Source organism: Pollicipes pollicipes, unplaced genomic scaffold (assembly GCF_011947565.3).
Source record: "Pollicipes pollicipes isolate AB1234 unplaced genomic scaffold, Ppol_2.1 Scaffold_3087;HRSCAF=3621_pilon_pilon_pilon, whole genome shotgun sequence".
Lineage (NCBI taxonomy): Eukaryota > Metazoa > Arthropoda > Thecostraca > Pollicipedomorpha > Pollicipedidae > Pollicipes > Pollicipes pollicipes.
In genome coordinates, this window is record NW_023596225.1 from 9803324 (window position 1) to 9825794 (window position 22471).

Sequence of the window (22471 nt, forward strand, 5' to 3'; positions counted from 1 at the left end):
ACATTGCGAAGTTGAACTATAGGTTTCTTCGCTATGCTGAAATGCCATTTTTGAACGTGACAACAGTATGTCCTGTGGATTTCTCCCTTTTACGCAGTTATGTCAGAGACCGGGGAAGATTCCTTCTCATCACGTGTTTTGATTGGAAGGCTTGAGCAAGGCGTGATCGTTTTATCATCCAGGGTTATGCCAGGTCTGCTTAGCTGGGCACATATCCTTATCAACATCGGTGATATGCGTTAGTTTTCTCCATTCTGTCGTGCGTGAATCTTTTCAACCATTCCGGGGTTCATATGACTGTGGGTGGAGATTATTTATTTAGGTTGGCATGCCGAAAGTGCTGAAGTAAGTGCCTTGGGATGGGAAACAACCCAAATGATTGGACTAATTTTCACAGAAACTGGTGTGACTGACGGCATCTTGAACATCATAGCACATTTTTAACACCATAGCACATTTTTAACACCATAGCACATTTTTAACACCATAGCACATTTTTCGCCTATACACGAGACCAGCAAACAGCATTGAGGCCAATATACAGCTCACATGTATCACAGCCACTAAGACCTTGTGCCATGAAGTACGTCCCGCCCTCTTCGCTAGACAGTTCTCCTCATAGCAGGGACGCTCAGACCCTTTTTCAGGCTCAAATATCTGGTGCATGTCATGGGCTTAATTTATTAAAACTGGTCGAGTTTATGGTCCTGATTCCCATAAGCCTGGCGTAATCTGCATCTGTAAGTGTGCCCCTGGTGCAGAGATGTGACATGGGGCACAACTGTCCCTGACCAGTAACCGAGGCACGGTCAGTCTCGCGTCCCCGACTCCTCTACACAGCAGAGACAGCCATGCAAAGGAACCGGCCATATTGTGTTAAGGTCACGACAATATCACTTTTGAGGTGTGCGTGCCTGGAGAATGACAGCACGAATCGTAACATTATCGGATAGCAGTTGGTCTTCAGCCAGCTTACTGTGTTAAATTCATGCTTCCATGTGATGCATAACACAACATTTTGGCCAGTGCTTCTGGTTATGACGGAAATAAATTTGGAATAAAATAATTTAAGGATGGCGACGCAGCAAAGCATGAGAATGCAAGTATCAACACAAAACCACAGGCAAATAAACGAAAACGCCACGAGGAAAGGGCCAAAACACGCGCACATAACGGTATTCGGGTGCAGGATACATGCATCAGTTAACAAGCCACCTCTAGGTGAGTTGAAGTACTACGAGTCGGTCAGCCCATCCGCTGCAATAGCAATTCTGATACAGCCAGTCTGGCAGCAGCTTTGACGTCATAAAAACGTTTCATGACGTATACAAAAGATGACATATTGAGCAGATGTACGAACGAATGAAATTTCGTTGTCCACAGAAGTTCTTTGCACTAAAAATAATACCATTAGTTACGAGTGAGCTTTCACCGTCACATCGAATGCTTGCTTCAATGTCGTCAAATGTAGAGAATTCCTTTTCATGATCTTTTTGGTGTGGCATTGATAAGCAGGTATCATTGGTGAAACCGCATACGCTAAAGATTTACATGAACATTCCGTCCCAATGCAAAACACGTATGCTCCTTGATTCGCTTCATGGAGCTCAGCTGTGCGAGAGTGTGTCTGCCGCCCGTGATCACTGACGAGGATGTGGTCTGCCACCTGGCCTGGAGGCCGACACCTCGTGATTTCCGCCCTGAATGTGGCCTATCGCCCGCCCCTGATCCGTGACCCGGGCTCCAACCCATTCGTGATCCCTGACCTGGACGCGGTCTGTCAGCCGTCCCTGACCTGGCCGCTGCGTTCCGCTCCACGCCCCCCCCCCCCCCCCCCCCCCCTCCCAGTCCCTGATACAATCGTCGTCCGCGACGCGACGCTCCGGCGCTCAGGCTGGCCCCGTTCTCGTCCGTCGGCGCATGCGCACTGGGCCGGCGCGCAGTGCTTGCACGCGTGCTGCCCAAATAAAGTCCGCGCCAGCCGTGCGCCGCGCACGCGCCAACATGCTCAGCCAATCATGAACAATGTCCAAGTCGGGGCCTTTACTGAGCCATTGTCTTCGCGGCTTCGTTTTTGCTAATTTGGCGCGGAAGCGACGCACCGGCGGGCCGCGTCTTCTGAAGCCGAGCGTTACGAGTCGGCCCCTGCTCGACGGGGACAGGTGCTGCAGCCTCGGTCTCGTGCCGGGGACTGGCCTCCCCTACCCTATCAGGCTCATGAGTCCGATGGACTGCGTTACGATTGACATCGGCGGATTGCTGCCTCTGTACCTGTGGTATAAGTACTTGTCTTTTCTAGTCCTATCTGGGATCAGATAGATAACGGCCTAATATAACCAATTTCCGCGTGAACCAGACATCGGTCATGCATGAACCTATGCAGGGTTTCACCTACTACTGACCGCCGGGATGCGCTCCCCTTACGCTGCCCCAATCTTGGCGATCCCAAAACCCACCTCAGCCAGAAGCCAAATTTCGTCCGCCTTTTTGATGTCGGTCTAATAGAATACAACACCATAAGCACGTGATCATCGGGCGTCAGCAAACATTTATACAAGTCATTTTATATAGGCCATGCCATCTGATATGTATAAATGTGTTGTAGTAGCTGGCCATGTCACTCAAAGTCACCTGTAAGCGTAACAACCACGTTTCCTCTCAAAGTCCTGAAGAAAAAATAGGAGAAACCCATATTGAAACAAGCAATCCAGCATTATGTTGAGGAACATGAGTGTTTTCTGAGATCGCTTGTTGGATGAGCTGGGAAGTGGAAGGACTCCCGTTCCCCATGTCGTCGCAATCGGTTGGTAAATATGCCCAAGCGCCAAAATAATGAACCAGTAAGCCGACTGTCCGTATTTGACGTCTCAGTCGTCTTGGGGACGGATGCTGGATTCGTTATCAAGCGAGTCCCAGCGTGGTCGCTCTGTTTGCGCCGACGGACTCGGAGAGCTCAGCTAGCAACTGGCCAAAGAGTTCCTGATCAAGCCAGCCCGGGGCGGCCGTGTCATGTACGGTGCTACGCTGTACGGCACGTGCGAGGCTCCGCTATCTGGTCTTGCTGAAAAGCCGGGAGCAAAGTTGCCCGATGATCAGTTGTTCGTGGGCGGTGGTCTTCGAGCCCACGCAAGACGCTTTGCTTACAAGTGCTCTGAATACCAAGCCACTCACGTAGGCGAAACCCAAAAATCAGAAAAATTGCTACGAGTAAAAAAATGTTTGCTCAAAGGCACACCTGCCACAAAATATCGAGTGTACGGCAATACCTCCGCCTCCTCCAATGTTGACTCCAGCATCGTCCTTCCGCTGTTGACTCAGTCCCCGTCAAGGACTACCTCGGTGATCTTCCTCCCCAGAACCGATGCCCTGGTGATGAACCGCATCCCCCCTCTCTAACCTGCCAACGACGCCCCTCCCGCCGAAACAGCCGCCGGCGTCCCCCCCCCCCTCCCCCGCCGCGGACCGCCGGCGGCGGAGGCGGCGGAGGCGGCGCGGCGTGCCGGCTTCCTGTGGGCGACTCCTTGAGTGTGACGGCAGGGAACAAAGGGCAGGTGCGGGGTCACATAGGTGAATCCAACTGTTGAAACTACCGGCCATGTCACCACCTGGGCCTTCCGGCGCGGACGGCGGCGCCGCGTGGCGGCCCACCAACTGGAGCGGCACGCCGCCTGCGTGGCCGCCAACGGGTGCCGCGGCGGCGTCACACCGCTACGCCCCTGGCGCGCCACGCCGCCACCTGTGCGTCGCTCATTCAGCCGCCGCCCGCCGGCCCGGCGTAAGGTCACGTGGCGCGAATGAATGGGCGCGGGAGGATGAATGGCGAGGCGTTGGTTGCGGTCGTTTTAGCGAGAGGTCCTTCGGTGTAGTTTTGCGGGCGGGTTGAGTCATTGCATTTCGCAGCAGTTTTGGTTTTGATGACCTGTTTGTGGTGGGATGAATTGTTCGTGTTATTGTCTTCACCGCTTATCAGAATGGAGATGTATAGCGCAACACGATGTCTATTGCATACAGACGTCAATGTAATGAAGCCGAGCACATCGCATTTAATGTCAGATTCCCTGTCGTACAAGTTTCTTGCATTTGAGTGGCGGCATACTAACACCTGTTTGAAAAAATTCGACTACATTCAAACAATACAGATGCTCAAAAGATCCCGAGTATCGAGGATATAGTTTGCTCGAGGGCTACGAAGAGGGACATTGAATGGCGGTGGGATGCTGAACAGTGCTCCACTCGTTCCCAATGTAGGTCATGTCGATGAAAGACGGCTTAAGAAAATAAGCACCGGGTGGCGAGCAGGTTTTCGATATAACGGAATGCTTTTGGATCACAGGCATCATTTTGCACCAGTTGTAACACAAAGTCGTCCGAAACACAACAATGACTTTTAACAACATTCTCGGATATTCGCTATCTTTGATACACTCTACAGGACGCTCAGGTCACACTTACACCTCGGATAGTAAAAAGCCATGGTGGTGAGCACAATGATGTGCGACGCATCGCTGATTCAATCGATATGCCACCAAAACTTGCGATACTATCCTGCTCGGTGTCAGCGACGGCAATGGATAGTGGATGACTGTGAGCACAGACCTTTGTCGCTTATACATAGCAATCATTGATGGGGAAGCAGGGGTCCACGGCCCTCACGCTCTCCGCAAAATTTCCGCATTATCCCCATGGTGGTGTATGGGAAGAATTGACCTGATGGGAGGACTAAGTCATTCCATTTTTAGCGACGATCCTGCGCCTCCGCTCTGTCGCCCAGAAGCCTTGCAGTCGGGCATTTCCCGGCACTAGCATCCTGGCATGGGTGTCCTGCAGCTGGCCACCGCCGACGCCACTGCGTGACGTCAAACATCCGCAACCCCGAGGGCCAGACTTCCGCGGCCCTGGGGATCATACGTCTGCGACTCTGGGGATCAGACGTCCGCGGCCCTGGGGATCAGACGTCTGGGACCCTGGGAATCAGACGTCCATAGCCCTGGGGATCAGACGTCCGCGACTCTGGGAATCACACGTACGCGGCCCTGGGAATCAGACGTTTACTGCCCAGGGGATCAGACGTCTGCGATTCTGGGGGTCACACGTCCGCGACTCTAGGGTCACACGTCCGCGACCCTGGGGATCAGACGTCAGCAGCCCCGGGGGGCCAGACGTCCACAACCCTGAAAATCAGTCACGCCCAGCCCACGTCCCAGCAACAGGTCTTGGGTGGGGTTTTCACCCCAAGCAGCCTGTAATGGTCTCGCGTACTCCACTCTCAGGTGTAGCGGCGTTGGTCGCTTGGTGCTTGCACCCATAAGTTCAAGCGAAGCCATCGACACATATAAGCAAGTCTCATTTGAGTGCATTGAAAGGGCGTCTTTCTATGGGAAGAAGCTGGCTCCCGACTCCTTCGGTCGTAGGTCGACCGTGTCTTGTGTGTAGGCAAAGTAAATATAACTTTCGAAAACCTCACGACTCGTGACACAAACAAATCAGCAAGATCGCCGGATGTTCGTGAATCTTTCAGTATCATACTGTTATGTGTAGCCTGCGCCGTTAGACCATCACTGCCAAACCCCACAAACGTGCGTGTATAAGATGTGTTTGTGTGTGCATTACTAAGCTTTTTCGGCGCTCCGCAGTGCCTCGGAGATTTATGAAAACTCTATTTACGGCACATGCTTCTCTTTACAGCTCAACAGTCCGACTTTCTAGATTTGTGGGCCCGTTTCTAGACTAAGACTTAGATATATATTGCAAAAATTGGCGCTTAGTATTCACAAACGGTATTTCATCTATCTGCCCTGCACAACAACTGTGGCGGCAACGGCCATCCCACGACAGTTTTTGTGACTTTCATCCCAATATAACTTAGGTACGGGGCTGGGGGGGGGGGGGGGGGCGAAGGGTAGAACGGCAGATGTTTCGAACCCTTCATGCTTCTCTCTACGCTTGAAGTCGATTTTAAAGCAAGACCAGCAGACACCTTAAGCTAAAAGACTCACGCACTTGTGGTGCAAGGTCAGCTAGCGCCCGTGGAACTGACACGCCCCGTTCTTTGACCCGAAGCAAACGAGGCTCAGCGTCCGGTTTTTGCTTGTCTCATGAAAATCACTTTCTACTGAACCCTAGCGTCTTGGCCAGTGCCAAGGTAAGGCGCGCCGACCGCTGCGGTCCGTCGGCCGGCCGGACCTGACTCAGGGCATGAAGGTCGGCCTGGTCACCGCGCTGCACCCCTGAAGAAGTGGCCCGTCTGACCCCGTTATCACCCGGTGCCAGGCGTCTAGGCCCGGCAGAGCGAAAGTGGAGCACTGGAGCAGGTTTGCCTACGCGCTCGATCCCCTGAGAGTCGGGACATCGCCGCAGCGCAGAAAAGCCCCTGCCGATTGCCTCTGTGTTCACAGCTGGCTGCCATGTGATGGCTTTCAACAAACGTGTGGGTTTCCCCCCCCCCCCTCTCTCTCTCTCTCTCTCTCTCTCTCTCTCTCTCTCTTCTCTCTCTCTCTTTCTTTCTTTCTTTCTCTCTCTCTCTCTCTCTCTCTCTCTCTCTCTCTCTCTCTCTCTCTCTCTCTCTCTCTCTCTTTCTCTCTCCCCACTCACTCTCTCTTTCTCTCTCCCTCTCTCTTTCCTAGTCCCTATCACCATTATTGCAGAAATATTGCAAGACCGTAAAAGCCATGAGGCAGACTGCTTTACGTGATTCATCACGTCATATTTGAGTTAGAATTGTGCAATTGCACGCCTATATTTTCATAATGCTATTGTTTCATGCATAGTTCGTTGCTTGTTCACGTGTTATCAAAAATGATCTGACACTATCAAATTAATCAAGCCATTAATGCCACAGCATGGATAAGGGACGTCTGGCTTCACAGCAGACAAAAAAAGTAGTTTAAACATGACACAACTCAAACGTGCCCGTCAACACCAGAAGGATGTTTGCGGGGACTAGTTGCTGGACATGTGTGTGCATGTGCATATGGGCCCACTTTGTTGTATGTGTACATTTTTCGTATAAAAGCCGTGTCGTTGTAGAAACGTTTTCATTGGCAGTAATGGCGTCAGAAAGCTTTTATTCTGCCAGTTTTGATAATGTACTGCTGGAACCTGGGGACATTGTTCCAGCTGCCACCGACAAAGCGACAGACCAGCGCCTGACGTGGACGTGGCCCGCCTCGCTGACGTGTGCCGCCGAGTGAGGTGTGTCGACCCTCACTGTGCGGCGCCGGCGGGCGTTCGCTGGTGCCGTCGAGGTGGAGACCTGCGAGCGCGGCGCCGAGGGTATACAACTGGTGCCGGTGGGCTAGAGCGCGCTCTAGAGTGTGCCGCCCGATGATCAGTCTAGAGCGCGGCGCCGAGGGTATACAACTGGTGCCGGTAGGGCTAGAGTGCACTCTAGAGTGGGCCGCCCGAGGATTAGTCTAGAGTGCGGCGCCGAGGGTATACAACTGGTGCCGGTGAGCTAGAACGCACTCTAGAGTATGCCGCCCCAGGATCAGTCTAGAGTGCGGCGCCGAGGGTATACGACTGGTGCCGGTGGGCTAGAGTGCACTCTAGAGTGGGCCGCCCGAGGATTAGTCTAGAGTGTGGCGCCGAGGGTATACAACTGGTGCCGGTGAGCTAGAACGCACTCTAGAGTATGCCGCCCCAGGATCAGTCTAGAGTGCGGCGCCGAGGGTATGCAACTGGTGCCGGTGGGGTAGAGAGCACTCTAGAGTGTGCCGCCCGAGGATCAGTCTAGAGTGCGGCGCCGAGGGTATACAACTGGTGCCGGTGGGCTAGAGAGCACTCTAGAGTGGGCCGCCCGATGATCAGTCTAGAGTGCGGCGCCGAGGGTATGCAACTGGTGTCAGTGGGCTAGAGCGCACTCTAGAGTATGCTGCCCGATGATCAGTCTAGAGTGCGGCGCCGAGGGTATACAACTGGTGCCGCTGGGCTAGAACGCACTCTAGAGTATGCCGCCCGATGATCAGTCGAGTGCGACGTCGAAGGTATACAACTAGTGCCAGTGGGCTAGAGCGCACTCTAGAGTGTGCCGCCCGATGACCAGGCTAGACTGCGTCGCTGCAGGGGCCCGATGGTGTCTGCAGCCGGCGGGCCTGGCGCTGGTAATGGTAACGATGCGGCGGTGTGGCCGCTAGTGATACCATGTCTACCTCCGGCCGCTAGTTGTACCATGCCTACCTCCGGCCGCTAGTGATGCCATGTCTACCTCCGGCCGCTAGTAATGTCATGTCCACCTCCGGCCGCTGGTGATACCATGTCTACCTCCGGTCGCTAGTGACACCATGTCTACCTCCGGTCGCTAGTGATACCATGTCTACCTCCGGTCGCCGCGCAGCAAACACCGTTTGTTTTCGAGGCGTCGTTTTCCGAAAAGCTTGCTGGAATATTAATTGTAACGCACATGCAACGATGCATTTCTTAAAATATTTTCTTTGTTGTTATAAGCTGAGCTGAGTACGGCGGCGTCGGTGTTGGTAGAGCGAGTGTCTGCACAGAGCTAGGGCCAACATACAGTCGGATTGCCCTTGAGTGCCGGCGGACCAACGATTATGAGGGCACCGCCCTTATGCGGTGCCCTCATAATCAGACACAATGGGTCGAAATGACATCTGATTTAGGATGACAGCATTCAAGAGCAGACGCCACGTTAGTTGTTTCCAAAACCCGAACTATCCAATGTGTGCAGCCTACATGTGCATCCAACATTTCAGCCTGCTTTAAGACCCGTCCGACACTGCGTGTTAGGCCGCTGGCCGCTTGAGTTTGACCTAACGGGTGGATGCTTTCTTCGGCAGCTATCCAAATACCCTCTGCAATAATACGCAGTGCTGGTCATCACTATGCGCGAAAATGGAAGGCGCACCGGGGTCACCCGACGCCTGAAATAGGCAAACCCTTTGGAACAAATTGCGAGCTTAAAAAATACCGTCAAAAGTATAACCATCTGTAACTCACCTCAAGTTATTGTCTCCACCATTGGCGTGCTGGGCAAGCAGCCAATCACAGGAGACATGCTTGAAAGCCCTAACTAACCTGCTCCAATGTGCCTTAACTACGTTTTGGCGCTTTTAAATGTACCAAATAAATCTCATACGCCGAAGCCTGAAACTATGGAGGTTTCACTGGTTTTCATGATCGCGTAATGCGCTTTTATTGGAGTTGGTCCTTGTAAATTTTCTCATGGGCTGATTAAAAAACGAAGTTGTTCACTGCACAGCGTTGCGCGAGCTGGCCTATTGGTTATTTTGTCCACAAGCAGCAATTCCCATCAAGCTTGTGGAAATATTGTTGTGCAAAGACAGTTCGGCGATGGCGATAAGCCAGGAATTCGATAAAAGCCTCCCACAAAGGTTTACATATGGCCTTGCAAAAATGGATGACATGAGCTGTTGACCGCAAATCCGATAAAACTAGCCTGGAAAACTATCTGTATACAAGGGCTGATCCAAAGGGGGCACGGGGCCATGCTCCATCGGTCCCTGAAGGCGCCTTATAGGCTCCGAACGGGCCCATGGTCGGAAAAAGGCGCAGTTTTTGTACACACGACACAACAAAATTGGACATCTTTGGGCTTCCGGGCTACTAAGAACAGTCTCACGCAAAAGTGAATGGCCCACGAGAAGAGAAAACAATATTCTTCACTGATTGGGAGGTTTAAAGGCTCATTACGCTGTCCAGGGGTCCCACGCTGCTGCCTGGGCCCTACGTCCACTTCCAGGTTAATTCGATCGTTAAATAACCTTCCACGTTGCCCTCGACTTCTTCGCATTTGTTTGGAGGGCCCTTCCCTGTTGCTGGTGCCGTTCCTGCTTGCGTGCCGGGGCGCTCTTATCAATCAGGAGTTTTCCGCGGCTTCTCAGAAGCCGCGGAATGGAAAGTTTCCATTCGTCCGAAGGATTTGTACACTACACCCGGCAGTCCTACATGCCATCCTGTCAGGGTGTTCTCGGTTGCGCAGGGGCCCTTCACGTTATTCGTGGTTCACCTGCCGACAGACTCACGAAACGCCCATGAGCCCTCCGCATTGGCCTGGGCCCTTTCAGTTCTCCGTCACTTGCTTAGGCCCTGCGCTCTTGCCGAAGCTCCATCTGTTAACCTGATTGGGCTCACTCGGTCGTTCGGGGCCCTCCAACTTAACGTGCTCGGGCACACTGGATTGTTCGGGGGCCCTGCACGTTGGGTTTTGGTATTCGCTTGTGGGCCCCTGTGCCCCTGTCGGGGACCATCTGAAAACCTGCTTGGATACGCTCGATCTTTAGGTGCCTCCCACGCTGGGTTTTGGGTGCTTATTATTTGAATAGAGTGCCCTATGCGCTTGTCAGCAGTGTCCTAGAATTGCTGACTTTGGATGTAAAGCAACACCCTATGAGGCGGAATATTTCACGCCTTTTCCCCATATTTTATGTGAATTTTTCACTCCTGCCTGACATTGTCGAATCGTACATGCCAAACCCCTATTTCGCTTTCTGAGGTTTTCAGATGTCATCTAAAACCGAGCTCACTTGGAACCACCAAGCATAAACGAGGCTCCACAGAACCCGGACACCTATGGCTACGTCCTGCCTCACCTACATCTGAATCATGTCTGTATGCACAGAGCAAGAGCGCCAGGTACCTCCAAGCCCAAGAACCCAAGTGAATCCAGCCGCTTGCACGCATGAAGTTTGGTTTGTTTACAAAATGCATCACAATCGGCAGCTGTGTGCCAAATACAAGGTTTTCAGGCATCCCGTATTTTTGTTTGGTCTCACCACCACACCACGAAAGCAGATCCTGGTGCAAACACCAGCAAAGCCTGGTAGAGAATTTTACTCCACATCGTTCTTTTTCCCCGAGGAAACCTGACCACTACATTGCATCACTCCCAAAATGAAGGAGTGAAAAATTCAAGAAATGTCTTCTAAATTAAATTTACAAGATGAATAACACCATTTGAGTACTCACATTAGCAGATTTTAAGTCAAATGAGCTGATTGCAAAATTTTGCCAGAAAAGTGTCAGTCTTTATATCTAATTAACTGGTTTTGTTTTTCTTGGTATCATACGAGTGTGATACCACTTTTTTCTTCCTTCCTTTTCGATTGCCTTTAGAGGTGCCATCTGTTGCTGAAAATGTTGACCAATTTATCTGCAAGATGCTCCAACTACAAACTTCCACGTATTTCATGCATAAATTGGATTAATTCGCCAGCCGCCCAAACATGTTTAATATGCACCCAAGAGTGAACAATTCACAGAGAATGAAAGAGGCAATTTAAAGCACGGGACTTATTTTTTACCGCCATTCTTGCCCTGGTAAACATCCGGTTAACCGCTTTCTTGGTGCATGGCGGTGCTCAATAATGATAAATCTAAGCCTTTCGAGTGTCTATTTCACCAGGCTACCTGACAAGGCTATCCTAATGCCGCCATACTGAGCTTTGAGACAGACCTGACGCAGCTACTACAGAAGTGTTTGATGGCGAAATTCTGCCCTCGGATGTGTTTATCATGCACACCTCTTACTTGCTTCGCATTTTAATCTCGTAGGCTGGTGGGCATGATTGATATTTATATTTGGGGGTGAGTGGGATGGCTCTGCCTGCCAGCAGACCACGCAAAAGGTACTGACTTTTTGTTTTGGGGGGAGCAGGAAGAAGCCAGTAAGTCTCCTATGGACCAAGTAATTGCTTACCTTACTTGCTTTCAACACATGATTGGTAACCAGAGTTAGCCATTCCCTGTTTTAATCCATCGAGTTTTGTCGCAAGACAAATTGTGATGCCACAAGGCATGCAATGGGCTTATTTTTTCCATATTCTTGATTATTTGTCCAGAATTTCTTGAAGTGGTCTCTTATGGCTGCTTTAACCAAATGCTTTCTATAGTTGTCATTGTTTGCTGACTGGCAAATAGCTGTACTGTATATATGCACTATATCTTTAACACAGGGATACTATAAGCTGCATAGCAATTATAATATGAGTTCAGTATTAGCATGCAACAAACAGTCAGACCATCGCATTTAAAATGTGAAGCCAACATCTCAAACTTTGTCATTAAATATGAATAAACAAGTCCTAATAGATGCCTTTGCTTCAGCTGAAAAGGCAAGCAGCAATACTGGCATGGTCATCTCAAAGTTATGTTGCTTTTAGAGAAGTGAAATTGTTTTGTGGAGCAAACCCATTATTACTCTTGACATAGGTTAACCATGACGATCAAAGTAAGTTGTTTAAAGTGATTTAAAGTGTTTTGATTTGTGTGTTGTCAACTTTATCTGATGTCAACAAGGATACACAAATGAACTGAATAAAAATGCAAGTTGAAACCAGCCAAAAATTAGCTTTATCATGTTTTTATCACAAATGATGCTGTCAACAGATAAGGGAGTTGAGATTATGTTCAACATGTGGGATACTCTAAGTTAAGTTAAGTTGGTTAAGTGCATGGCAAGTGGCAATAGGAATTGTGCAAGAATCAGTAACTCACAACTGCTGCTGTGATACTAACAGGATAGACAGGATGAGATGAAGTAAGGCCTCTTTAGGTTTGGCATAGTTAGGCTACTTTCATGGAAATAAGCATTGGTATTTTGTAAGAAACAGTGACAAAATGTTTATTTTCCCTGACCCCATCTAAACAAGAGCCAGGGGCATGTATGTCTATTGTGTTTGACTTGGTGATCAGCCGATGTGTAGGAGTCCAAGTTTTTCTTGCTTGAGTGTTTTATGCTTGTTGAATTTTCTGTTGTTACTTTGTTATTGGATTCCTTTGCTTTTTTGTGTTAAAAGTGCTGTGGAAGGGAAGTGCAAAGTGCAACATCAAATAATTAGTGTTAAAAAATGTTCATGCTCATTACACTGTCATGAAATTACTATGCTTTAATGTATTCTGTTTCACTTTAATGTCCTAAGATGTTAAAAACAAAACAGTTTTGTCAGGTTTCTGATATTACGTCCAGGCCGACTTGAAATAGATGTCTTTGTTTGCTGAAGCATCAGTCACGAGCTCATAAGTTCCATCTTTTGTGAATTGATTTTTTCACTCCCGCACGGTCTTTTTGGGATGCAATTTTTCACTCCCACCCTACTTCAAAAGCAATTCTAGCTCCCTGCTTGTCAGGGTCCCTATATGATAACCTGCTCGGGCTTACTCGATCGGTTGGGGCCATCTACATTTGGTCTTGGGTACTTCCCTCTTGCATTAAGGGCCCTAAGTTCTACGTTGGGAGCCCTGTCTGTTAGCCTGCTCTGGCCCAAGCAATCGTTCGGGGCCTTCTACATTGTGTTGTGAGTATTTCTTAACTGAGTGGAGGACCGCATGCTTTTGGCGGAGCCCCCATCTGTGAGCCTGTTCGGACACACTCGAGCGTTTGGGGGATGGGGTGGCAGTAATTTACTTACTTGTTACATCGTGTGATAAATTTGATATGGGTATGGGGATGCACGTACCCACAGCGACCACTTCGTGTGCACGCCCATGTATGTGGACATCTGCGGTTAAATTGCGGTCAAAAACTGGGTCACTCTTATTTCAAATTAAGGAAACTTCCGCCCTGAGTAATCCAGTCATGCTCGGCCTGTTGTTATTGATACCCAACGATACACTCAGCAGCTGAGGCTACATGGCGTTGCCTGCCGCTACCCCTGGCAGGAAGAGCGGGCACCGCGCGGAATCGAGCACTGCACCTCTGGGCTACCAGACGAGCAGCTTGAGCAGTGCCCCACTGGTACCTCATGTTCGGCCCAACCGTCCCACTATTTAAAAGCTTAATTCTTTGCAATCACTGATTGCGGTTGCATGTCGTTTTTTACAAGTTACTCGCTGACATGATGAGTTAAAACGAAAACGATAGGTAAAGCAGCGACAAATTTTGTCCACTTTTAACGCACAAGTTTGTGCCTGGAACTCAAACGTGGCAAATGCTAATGACATCTGTATTCTGTACATATGTACATGCATCGGCACACTCATCGGTCCACAGCATCGCTTTTCACTCGTATATACATGCATTATAGGCAAACTGACAGAGATCGTCATTTCCTTCGGAAGAGTTGAACAAAATCCGCTGATAACAAGCAACGAGACATGGCGGCAGCTCCTAACAACTGAAACTGCGTAGATAATTTACAAACTGTGCTCTCTGTCATGCGTCATCAGATTGTTACTGCTTCGCACTAATACAGCCCCCCCCCCCCCCTGGCACGTATTGTACGTATCTCACTAAATGCTGACTGTTAAATTTTTTAAGTAGACATGCAACAATGAGAAGATCGAAAAGATGCGCCGTGGTTTCGCGACCCACAGGAAATGTGGGCATCTACTGCACACCTGACTTTGTTTCCAGTGAGGATTCTCAGCTATGCCTACCCCCCCCCCCCCCCACACTCCCATTGCGAAGTCCTGCGTGCGCCCCTGCATGGTCCTGCGCGGGATAATATTCGGCATCCGTCTTGCAATAAGTACCCGATGACTACGGCTTACGCACCCTCACAATAACCCAGTTAAGGGCTTGCAAATGCAGAACTGTGCGGTAAACCATCAGACGAACGGGAACAAATAACGCCTTCCTCAGCGCAGGGCTACTTTACATGGTTTGCCAGGGAACACGCCTTTAAAGCCAGACACCTTGATACAGTGAGCTTGCCGCTCGCCAGCCCCTCCCCCCTCTCGCTCGCTGCGGGGCGTTTCTCCTGCCGCCTATGTGGCCTGCGACCACTGAACGCCAGGGGGCGGCGTCGGCTCCTGAAGCGCTCCCGCCGGGTGGCGTCGGCTCCTACTGCGCCGCGTCAGCGGCCGTCTCCGCGCGTCGCGCTCCCTCGCCTCTGCTGCGCGCCCGCCGCGGCGGGAAGTAGCTGGCACGAAACGCCGACTGGCCGTAGTCGCCGCCGCGGCCGCCCTCGTAGCTGCCGCCGTAGTCGCCGCCGCGGTCGCCCTCGTAGCTGCCGCCGTAGTCGCCGCCGCGGTCGCCCTCGTAGCTGCCGCCGTAGTCGCCGCCGCGGCCGCCCTCGTAGCTGCTGCCGTAGTCGCCGCCGTCGTGGCCGCCGCCGAAGTTGCCGCCGCCGTAGTCGTAGTCGGGCTCGGGTGCCTTCGGCTCTGGAAGCGGCTCAGGCTCCTTTAAGGGAGGCGCCGGCTCCGGCTGGATCGGCTCGGGCGGCGGCTTCTTGACTTCAGCGACCTTGGTCGGCGCCGTGGCCTTCACCAGCTTTGGCAGAGGCACCGGGATCGTGATGGGCACGTAGCGCGCCACGTACTTGACGCGCGGCACCTCGAGCACGGGCGCCGCGTGCGGGACGCCGGGTGGCGCGGCGCCCTTCACCCCCAGCAGGGCGCCCTCGCCGACAGCGTCCTCGCCGTGGTCCGGACCGGCCCTCAAGTGGTCCAGATCATGGTCCAGACCAGAGGTCAGGTGCACTGCGCCGTGCCCCGCGTGGCTGTCGTGCAGGCTGTCCCCGTAGAGGTACTGATCGCCGCCGTAGCCCGCCGCACCGAAGCCGGGCACGCCGTAGCCGTACCCTTTTTGGTGGCCGTGGCCGTCGTGGTGGCCGTAGCCGCCATAGCGGCCGAAGCCCTCATGGTGACCGTAGCCGCCGTGTTTGCCGTAATGGCTGCCATAGCCAGTGTGTCTCGACTTGCCCTTGTTGCGGCCGAAGCGGAACCGGCCACGGCCATGGTTACGCCTTTTCCCGAACCAGCCTCTTCTTCCCTTGCTGTGTCCTCCCTTGTCGTGGTGGTAGTCGTCGTAGCCGTGACTATCGTAGTGGCTCCCGTAGCCGTAGTCGTGGCCGTAGCCACCCTTGTCACCGTAAGCGTCGTGATGGATTTTGTGACCTACAGCGTACTCGCCGTAGCCTCCGTGGTGGTCATAGTCATCATGCTGTCCGTAGTCACCATAGCCGTAGCCGTAGTCGCGGGCGTACCCAAAGAAGATATCGCAGTCGTGACCGTAGTCGTACTCGCCGTAGTCGTGGTTGTAGCCGTGGCTGCTGTAGTGTCGGTATCTGCCCTTGTCGCGGTAGTCTCGGCCACCCTTCTTGCCGTAGCCGAAGAAGGCGCCGCCGCTGCCGTAGTCTCCGCAGTGGCCCTTGTCCTGCTTGCGGAAGAGCCGCCCCATGAGGCCGGCGTGCACCGCGGCCGGCACGAGCAGCAGGCCGAGCAACAGCCGGACGTTCATGGTGCCGGCCGGGCGCGACTCACTGGTGCGGGGCCGGCCGCCGAGCCGCCTTTATCAGCTAGCCACGGACGGCTTTCACTGATCGGGCTGGCAGGGCCGGCTCGGCAAAAACCCGCCCCCCGGTTCTGGCTGCGGGCTGGGCAGCGTTACGTGGACTGATGTGATGCAACTGTCGGCGGCTTGCCGTCGCTGACCGTCCCCCGGCAGCTACCGTCGCTGACCGTCCCCCGGCACCTGCCGTCGCTGACCGTCCCCCGGCAGCTGCCGTCGCTAACCGTCCCCCGGCAGCTGCCGTCGTCGGCACGTTCCTCGCTGCGCTCTTTTCGTCTACCTCGCTGGGAACTTACGTGAGCTGGACCTCGACTTCTGTCAAAGCGTGTCGGTTTGTCCGCCTCCGATTTCCGGCTGCTGTTGCCTGTCCCGACACACCCGTTTCTGAAATGGTCCACCGGCACGCTTCCCTGCACGTCCTCCATTGCGATGCTCTTCCAGCTTTCTCTGTGGACCCATGGCTGCGCTTACTGAGTCACCCTGGCAATCCTTTACTGAGATACCCTGGCCTGCCTCGCCCAACAAATCAATCTCTCCGGTGCCCTAGGCATTAATTCTCTGCGGCTCCCTAGGCAGTCCTCTATGCGGTCCTCTGGTAGTCACTCGCTACGGCCCTCTCGGCAGTCTTCGTCTTTTTCTGGCAGTCCCCTCCGCGACGGCCTTCATTGTAATTATCTGGGCAGATTACAGCTCTCTGGCAGTCCTTCACTTCATTCCCCTGGGCAGTCCTGCACTGCATCCCCATGGGAAGTCCTGCACTGCATTCCCCTGGGCAGTCCTGCACTGCAGTCCTCTCGGCAGTCCTGCACTGCATTCCCCTGGGCAGTCCTGCACTGCAGTCCCCTCGGCAGTCCTGCACTGCATTCCCCTGAGCAGTCCTGCACTGCAGTCCTCTGGACAATCCTTCACTTCATTCCCCTGGGCAGTCCTTCATTTCATTCCCCTGGGCAGTCCTCACTTCATTCCCCTGGGCAGTCCTGCCCTGCGATCCCCTGGGCAGTCCTTCACTTCATTCCTCTAGGCAGTCCTTCACTGCATTCCTCTGGGCAGCTCTTCTCTGCGGTCCTCTAAGCAGTCCTTCATTGCAGCTCTCTGAACATTCCTTTCTGTGGTCCTCTGGCCTCCTTTCGTTGCAGTCGTATTTGTGGAAGTGAAATCTTATGATTTCCTTATCTGCAAGAGCCTCAAGGAAAAACCGGTACGAGACGTTATTGCTCAGATTGCCGCAGATGTATGTACTGTTTCATGTAAACATCGTAGTGCGCGAAGGCCAGACGTCTCAGCTGCAGCGTCCCTACACGTCCGCGGGCCCATCCTTCATCCCGCATATAGTCCTATCTGTCCAAAATGTTAGGAACGTCAAATTTTCATTAACCTTTCAATGCTTCTCTGAATGTCAGGAGGAGCATCATCTTTGGCTCGGGTAAGTAATGTTATGGAACTTTGCGAATTTATGCACTGCTGATCAAGGAGCACAAAATGGAAGAGGCTGCTCAGCGATGTAACTGGACTTAACTGTGTTCTCGTCCACTGGAATGCAGGATCTGGTTTTCAACAGAGGATCTCAGTGAACGCCTCAGTATTTCAACGCCAGAGAATTGGCCATCGACTGTAGTCCGCGTGCAAGCAACGCTAGTAGTGCACACAATCTGACGGTACGCACAGCAGTGGTCAAGCACGTGACTCCGGTTACTCCGATGCCTTTTTCGACATCCTGCTACGGCTGCATCCGTGCTTATTTATGGCAATGGTCAGGCTAAAATGACCACTATATGTCTCGAATGTGATCCCCTCCCACCCCCTGTACCTGCTGACTACCTAGTGAGTAATGGACCCGAGCACGTGTCGCTCTTTTGACTACTTCAACAGCAACACTTACCGGTTCTGCTGTTCCGAGGGCATACAGTTCATGACGTCACCGCTCGAGCGCGTTCTGATTGGCGTTTGGCTTGCGCCAGCGAATGACGTGAGGTCTCTCGATCATCGCAGAGTAGTGGAAAAGGAACTAAGCACCGGTACTCTACACTCGCGAAAGCGGCCGGTGACAATAAAAAACTTGATCCGAACCCTTTTAATGGATGGATTTCTGGGATCAGCGCTCAATCATTCCGGTCCTAGAAAAACAATCCTGCTGTTATTACATAGACCTGTAGCGTGGGCACTGTCTGAACATTGCCAAAAATGGGAGATAGTACGATGGAAAAAATTGAAAGATGACAGACGTAGCATTCATACGTTAAAGTTAACGGGAATACATGTGAAAATATGGAGAAAGTAAAGTGACAAAGTGGCAAGTTGAAGGGCGTGTTCGTTCAAAAGAAACACCGGCCGTTTCAAAAGAGAGCCGTCGGGATATATAAACACATATATAATTTGCCCACTGGGTGAAGTGAGCGGTATGGCAGGTGGCTACACAGTGGCTACACCAGCTTTCCTCAAAATTAGCCCAGCCTCAAAATCTTACCATGGAAGAGGCTCACCCAAGCTGTTTTATGACGCCAACATTCCTCAACATTCACTATCCGCGCATAATGACTTCGACACTTGATGTTGAATTGAAATAGATCTTTGATTGCCTGCTGTGAGCTTTTATGGGAAAAATTTACCTACAGCTGTCGGAGCGGACCTTGTTTTTGGAATTCAGAGAAAATATGACTTTGTGAGTCAGTTGGCTTAGATGCTGTCATATTGTACCGTGCTTTACCCGGGAAAATCAGCATGTGGAGAAGTCTTCCACACATCTGTCAGCATGTCCATCAATCAGTGCAATGCCTACGATTCCGTGGCTCCGTCTGCCCGAAATCCCGCCTAACGATCCAGTGGATAACTATGATGCAGTGCTTCTTATGAGTTGTGCAGCGACCGCAGTGGTCTTCAGTGCGGCAGAGTATGCGTTTATATCGCCAAATTGGCTTTTTCCCACTACCCGCGGCGTTTGAAGAAGAAGAGCTTTATGGCGTGGATTCCACGAAAAATTGCATACGTAGGATTCTCACGCGTTATACTTTGTCCTTTGAAATCAAATAGCACCTGCCTGGCCAATTACGCTGACTAATTCGCCATTACACCAGAAAAACAAACTGATTACACGTTCCGACATCCCGTGACAGACTGGATTCACCGGCGGGGACAGTAAGCCGTCACTCCTCCCGCCGCGCGCGCCACCCGTGCAAACGCCGCGCGCCGGCCACCCCGGCCGTGAATGAAGACAATTACACCTCTAGGTCATAGGGCGGCACGCGCCGCCGTCAGCCGCGGGCCAACATTGAGAAAACGCCTCGGAGCAGAAACAGCGACTCGCCAGCTGCCGCCGCTCCAGATTTGCACCTGTTGCGCCAGACCGCCGCGTCGTCTGGCGGCTCGACTTTGGGCACGGCGCGGCGCGCGCCCAGAGTCAAGCCGTCGCGGCGGCCACGCCCGGCGCGCAGGTGCAATATGTTGGCCAGTGCGGCCGCTGCGGCGCCACCGGCGGAAGCGAGGCGATCCTATTCATAAAACGGAGGCCGGACGTGCGAGCCGGGCTCTGGAGCCTTGAATGGAGGGAAGGGGAGCGGGGTGGAGTGGGGGGTTGATTCAGGCGCGACTGACGGACGGGTGGTCAGCGGATCATTAAAGCCCAGGGGTGTGTTTGACGGGAGGGGAGGGGTGGATGCCGTTCAAACTGGAAGGATTGAGCCTTTCGGATAGTTCCTAACTCCATATCCGAAATACATGGAATTACCAGATCAGTGCATGCATTGTTAGGCAAAGACGTCAATTGTGCGGGATGCACAATACGCATCAATGCCAAAACACCTGTATGCGGGGCACTGGCCAACTTGGTAATTCTGTGAAGCTCATGCATTTTTTATACTACTTTTACGCACATCTAAGCACTACGCAAAGTAACTGATTCCAAAGCTCTTTGCGTAGACAAGGCAGGCAAGACATCACATCATGAAGCCATATTCCGAAAGTTTAGTGACTTATGCAAAGAGCTACATAGCCCAGTACAAGCATGGACCCATATCAGCATTGCTTGGTGGAACTAGTTCACGCCGTTCTGGGTGAATTTGATGACCTTGATGGTTCGAATATTGGACAGGACTGAATCAGGCTGGTTCAAAAAGGCATTGGGTTGGGAATGAGTTTATGTTTTATTTTACAAAAGCGAAAAAAATCACCGAAGTTTATGCCAGTTCCATCACAGTAGTGGTGGTCCTTTGATTACCCAATTCCAGTGCGGTCGTTGAATGCAATAGTGCAACAGACGAAACATACAGCTTACGATTCAGTTTCGTCGAGCTATGACCTTGATTTAATTGAGCTCGAGCTCAGGGTCATTGCCATAACTGGTAGCGGAGGAGTAACAAAAAATATCGTGGCAAATCATACATGGGAGCCAAAACCAAAGAGGCGTTTCGCCAGTGAGGTTTAAAGTTTGTCTCGTTTCCGGCATTCATTTAGAGAATATCATAATCGGAGGGTAGTTGGTCTCTTGTTTATCTATGGAGTTTTGTTTGCTATACTTTCTCTCGTTCATCTCATATTGGATGTACCCTGTGAGGAGATTTCGAAGTGTGTGCTGAGCCCCACCAGAGAAGAAGGAGCAGAGAATATCCTTGAAGTCCGCAACGTTCCTAAACTTCAATACTGACGGACCTATTGGCGCACTTCGACTGGACCGATCCACAGAATATAGCACGCATGTATTGACGTTTAAGAAACAAGCTAATCCACCAACTGAACTGGACCAGACGCGAGTATTTCCGAAGGACCCGAATCAAAAACTGACCGATCCGGCTACACAGAAGCTTGCTTTACTACGCACTCAGCGGATGAGGTCTTACGGCGGCGTCTGCCTCTCATCCTGACAGGAAAGACGACAGGCCACATACTCAAGGGCGTTGCTTGAGTAAGAAGACTAAAGGGGCTCATGCATGTTAACTTGTCATTTTATGTTGCGATAGGCCTTAATGTCGTAGGTTTAGATGACTTATCATGGACATGGATGTATTCAGGAATTGACGAAGAGAGAGAGAGAGAGAGAGAGAGAGAGAGAGAGAGAGAGAGAGAGAGAGAGAGAGAGAGAGAAGAGAGAGAGAGAGAGAGAGAGAGAGAAGAGAGAGAGAGAGAGAGAGAGAGAGGTGGGGGGGGGGGCTTATCTTAAGCCCACTGAAGATCTCTTGCATGACGTTAACAAGATGCATGCCTTGATTCTGTTAGTTTTACTACCTTGGCGTTTAAATGTCAACATCCATTAATACGCATTTTTATAAATTTGAGAATTCATGAGAAGCGCAGTACATGCCCCGGAGCCACTACGTGCATAACCCCTTTATCATGACAATACATTCGCTTTGGCAGGTTATCCGTTATACATCTGTGATACATAAAAAAGGTCGATAGTATGGATTGAATTTTAAATGGCGGATGGGCTTGGGATACATCACACAAACCTAATCCACAAAGAGCCGCGGAGCACTCTGCAATATTGAAAAACCGTACAGTTGTTGAGAGCCCGAGGAAGGGGAAGATACGCTGTGTACGACTGTGGTGATGCCGGCATGCCTTGCCTTCCGAGAGTACTCATTCTTCACATGCCATTTGTTAAAAGTAACCTAACGGAGGTTTCCAAACTGCGTCAGCCGTAAGCGCAATAGCACAGCTTCAAACGGTTGAGTCGTACCCTCCGGGCCGTTACCACTTGTGCAAGCCGACCTTCGAGCATGTGCTCTTGACTTCCATCCTGGCCGACACAGTGGCGGCCTTTGTCGCCCTGTGCTCTACTCTTGTGCCCGGCTCCCCGCATGCGGAGATGGTGTGCGCCGAGACGGACCCGACGTCGGGGCTTGGAGCCGGTCCGCGCCCGTTTGGACGACAATCTCCGAACTCGCTGACGGTTGCACCGAAATGGATCGAACACAGTGAAAGCTGAGGTACTTTATAGTCAAGTCACGAGATGACGGGCGCCGTTCATCCACTTTGAGTCCTCCCCTGGTGCACGGCCAATGTTTATTTTATGGCTACTTTCAGTGATACTGTCCAATGTCCATCAGCGGTAGGCGGTGGGTCTGATCACATCGGCCATAGCCCTCCACAGTCAATGTCCTGTTTGTGTCCTGTTTCTTCTGCGTCCAGCTGTGCTGTCCAATATTCTCCGCTCAGCTTTCGATCCCTGCATATATATATATATATATATATATATATATATATATATATATATATATACTATTCGGAAGGCGACCGCCACATGGGGTGCGGCGACCGCCCTCCCTAGACTGATAG

At 51.7% G+C, this 22471-nt stretch overlaps 1 protein-coding gene across 1 annotated transcript; it reads right to left on the bottom strand.

The window, feature by feature from the left end:
- Positions 1 to 14755: 14755 nt before the first annotated feature.
- Positions 14756 to 16153, bottom strand: LOC119089351 (TATA-binding protein-associated factor 2N-like). Its single transcript, XM_037212020.1, has one exon. It carries the CDS (start codon positions 16151 to 16153, stop codon positions 14756 to 14758), a length of 1398 nt encoding a protein of 465 aa, XP_037067915.1.
- Positions 16154 to 22471: the final 6318 nt, after the last annotated feature.

Bases quoted from the DNA above. Each gene is read 5' to 3' on its own strand.
- LOC119089351 (XM_037212020.1), bottom strand. From the start codon at position 16,153: ATGAACGTCCGGCTGTTGCTCGGCCTGCTGCTCGTGCCGGCCGCGGTG.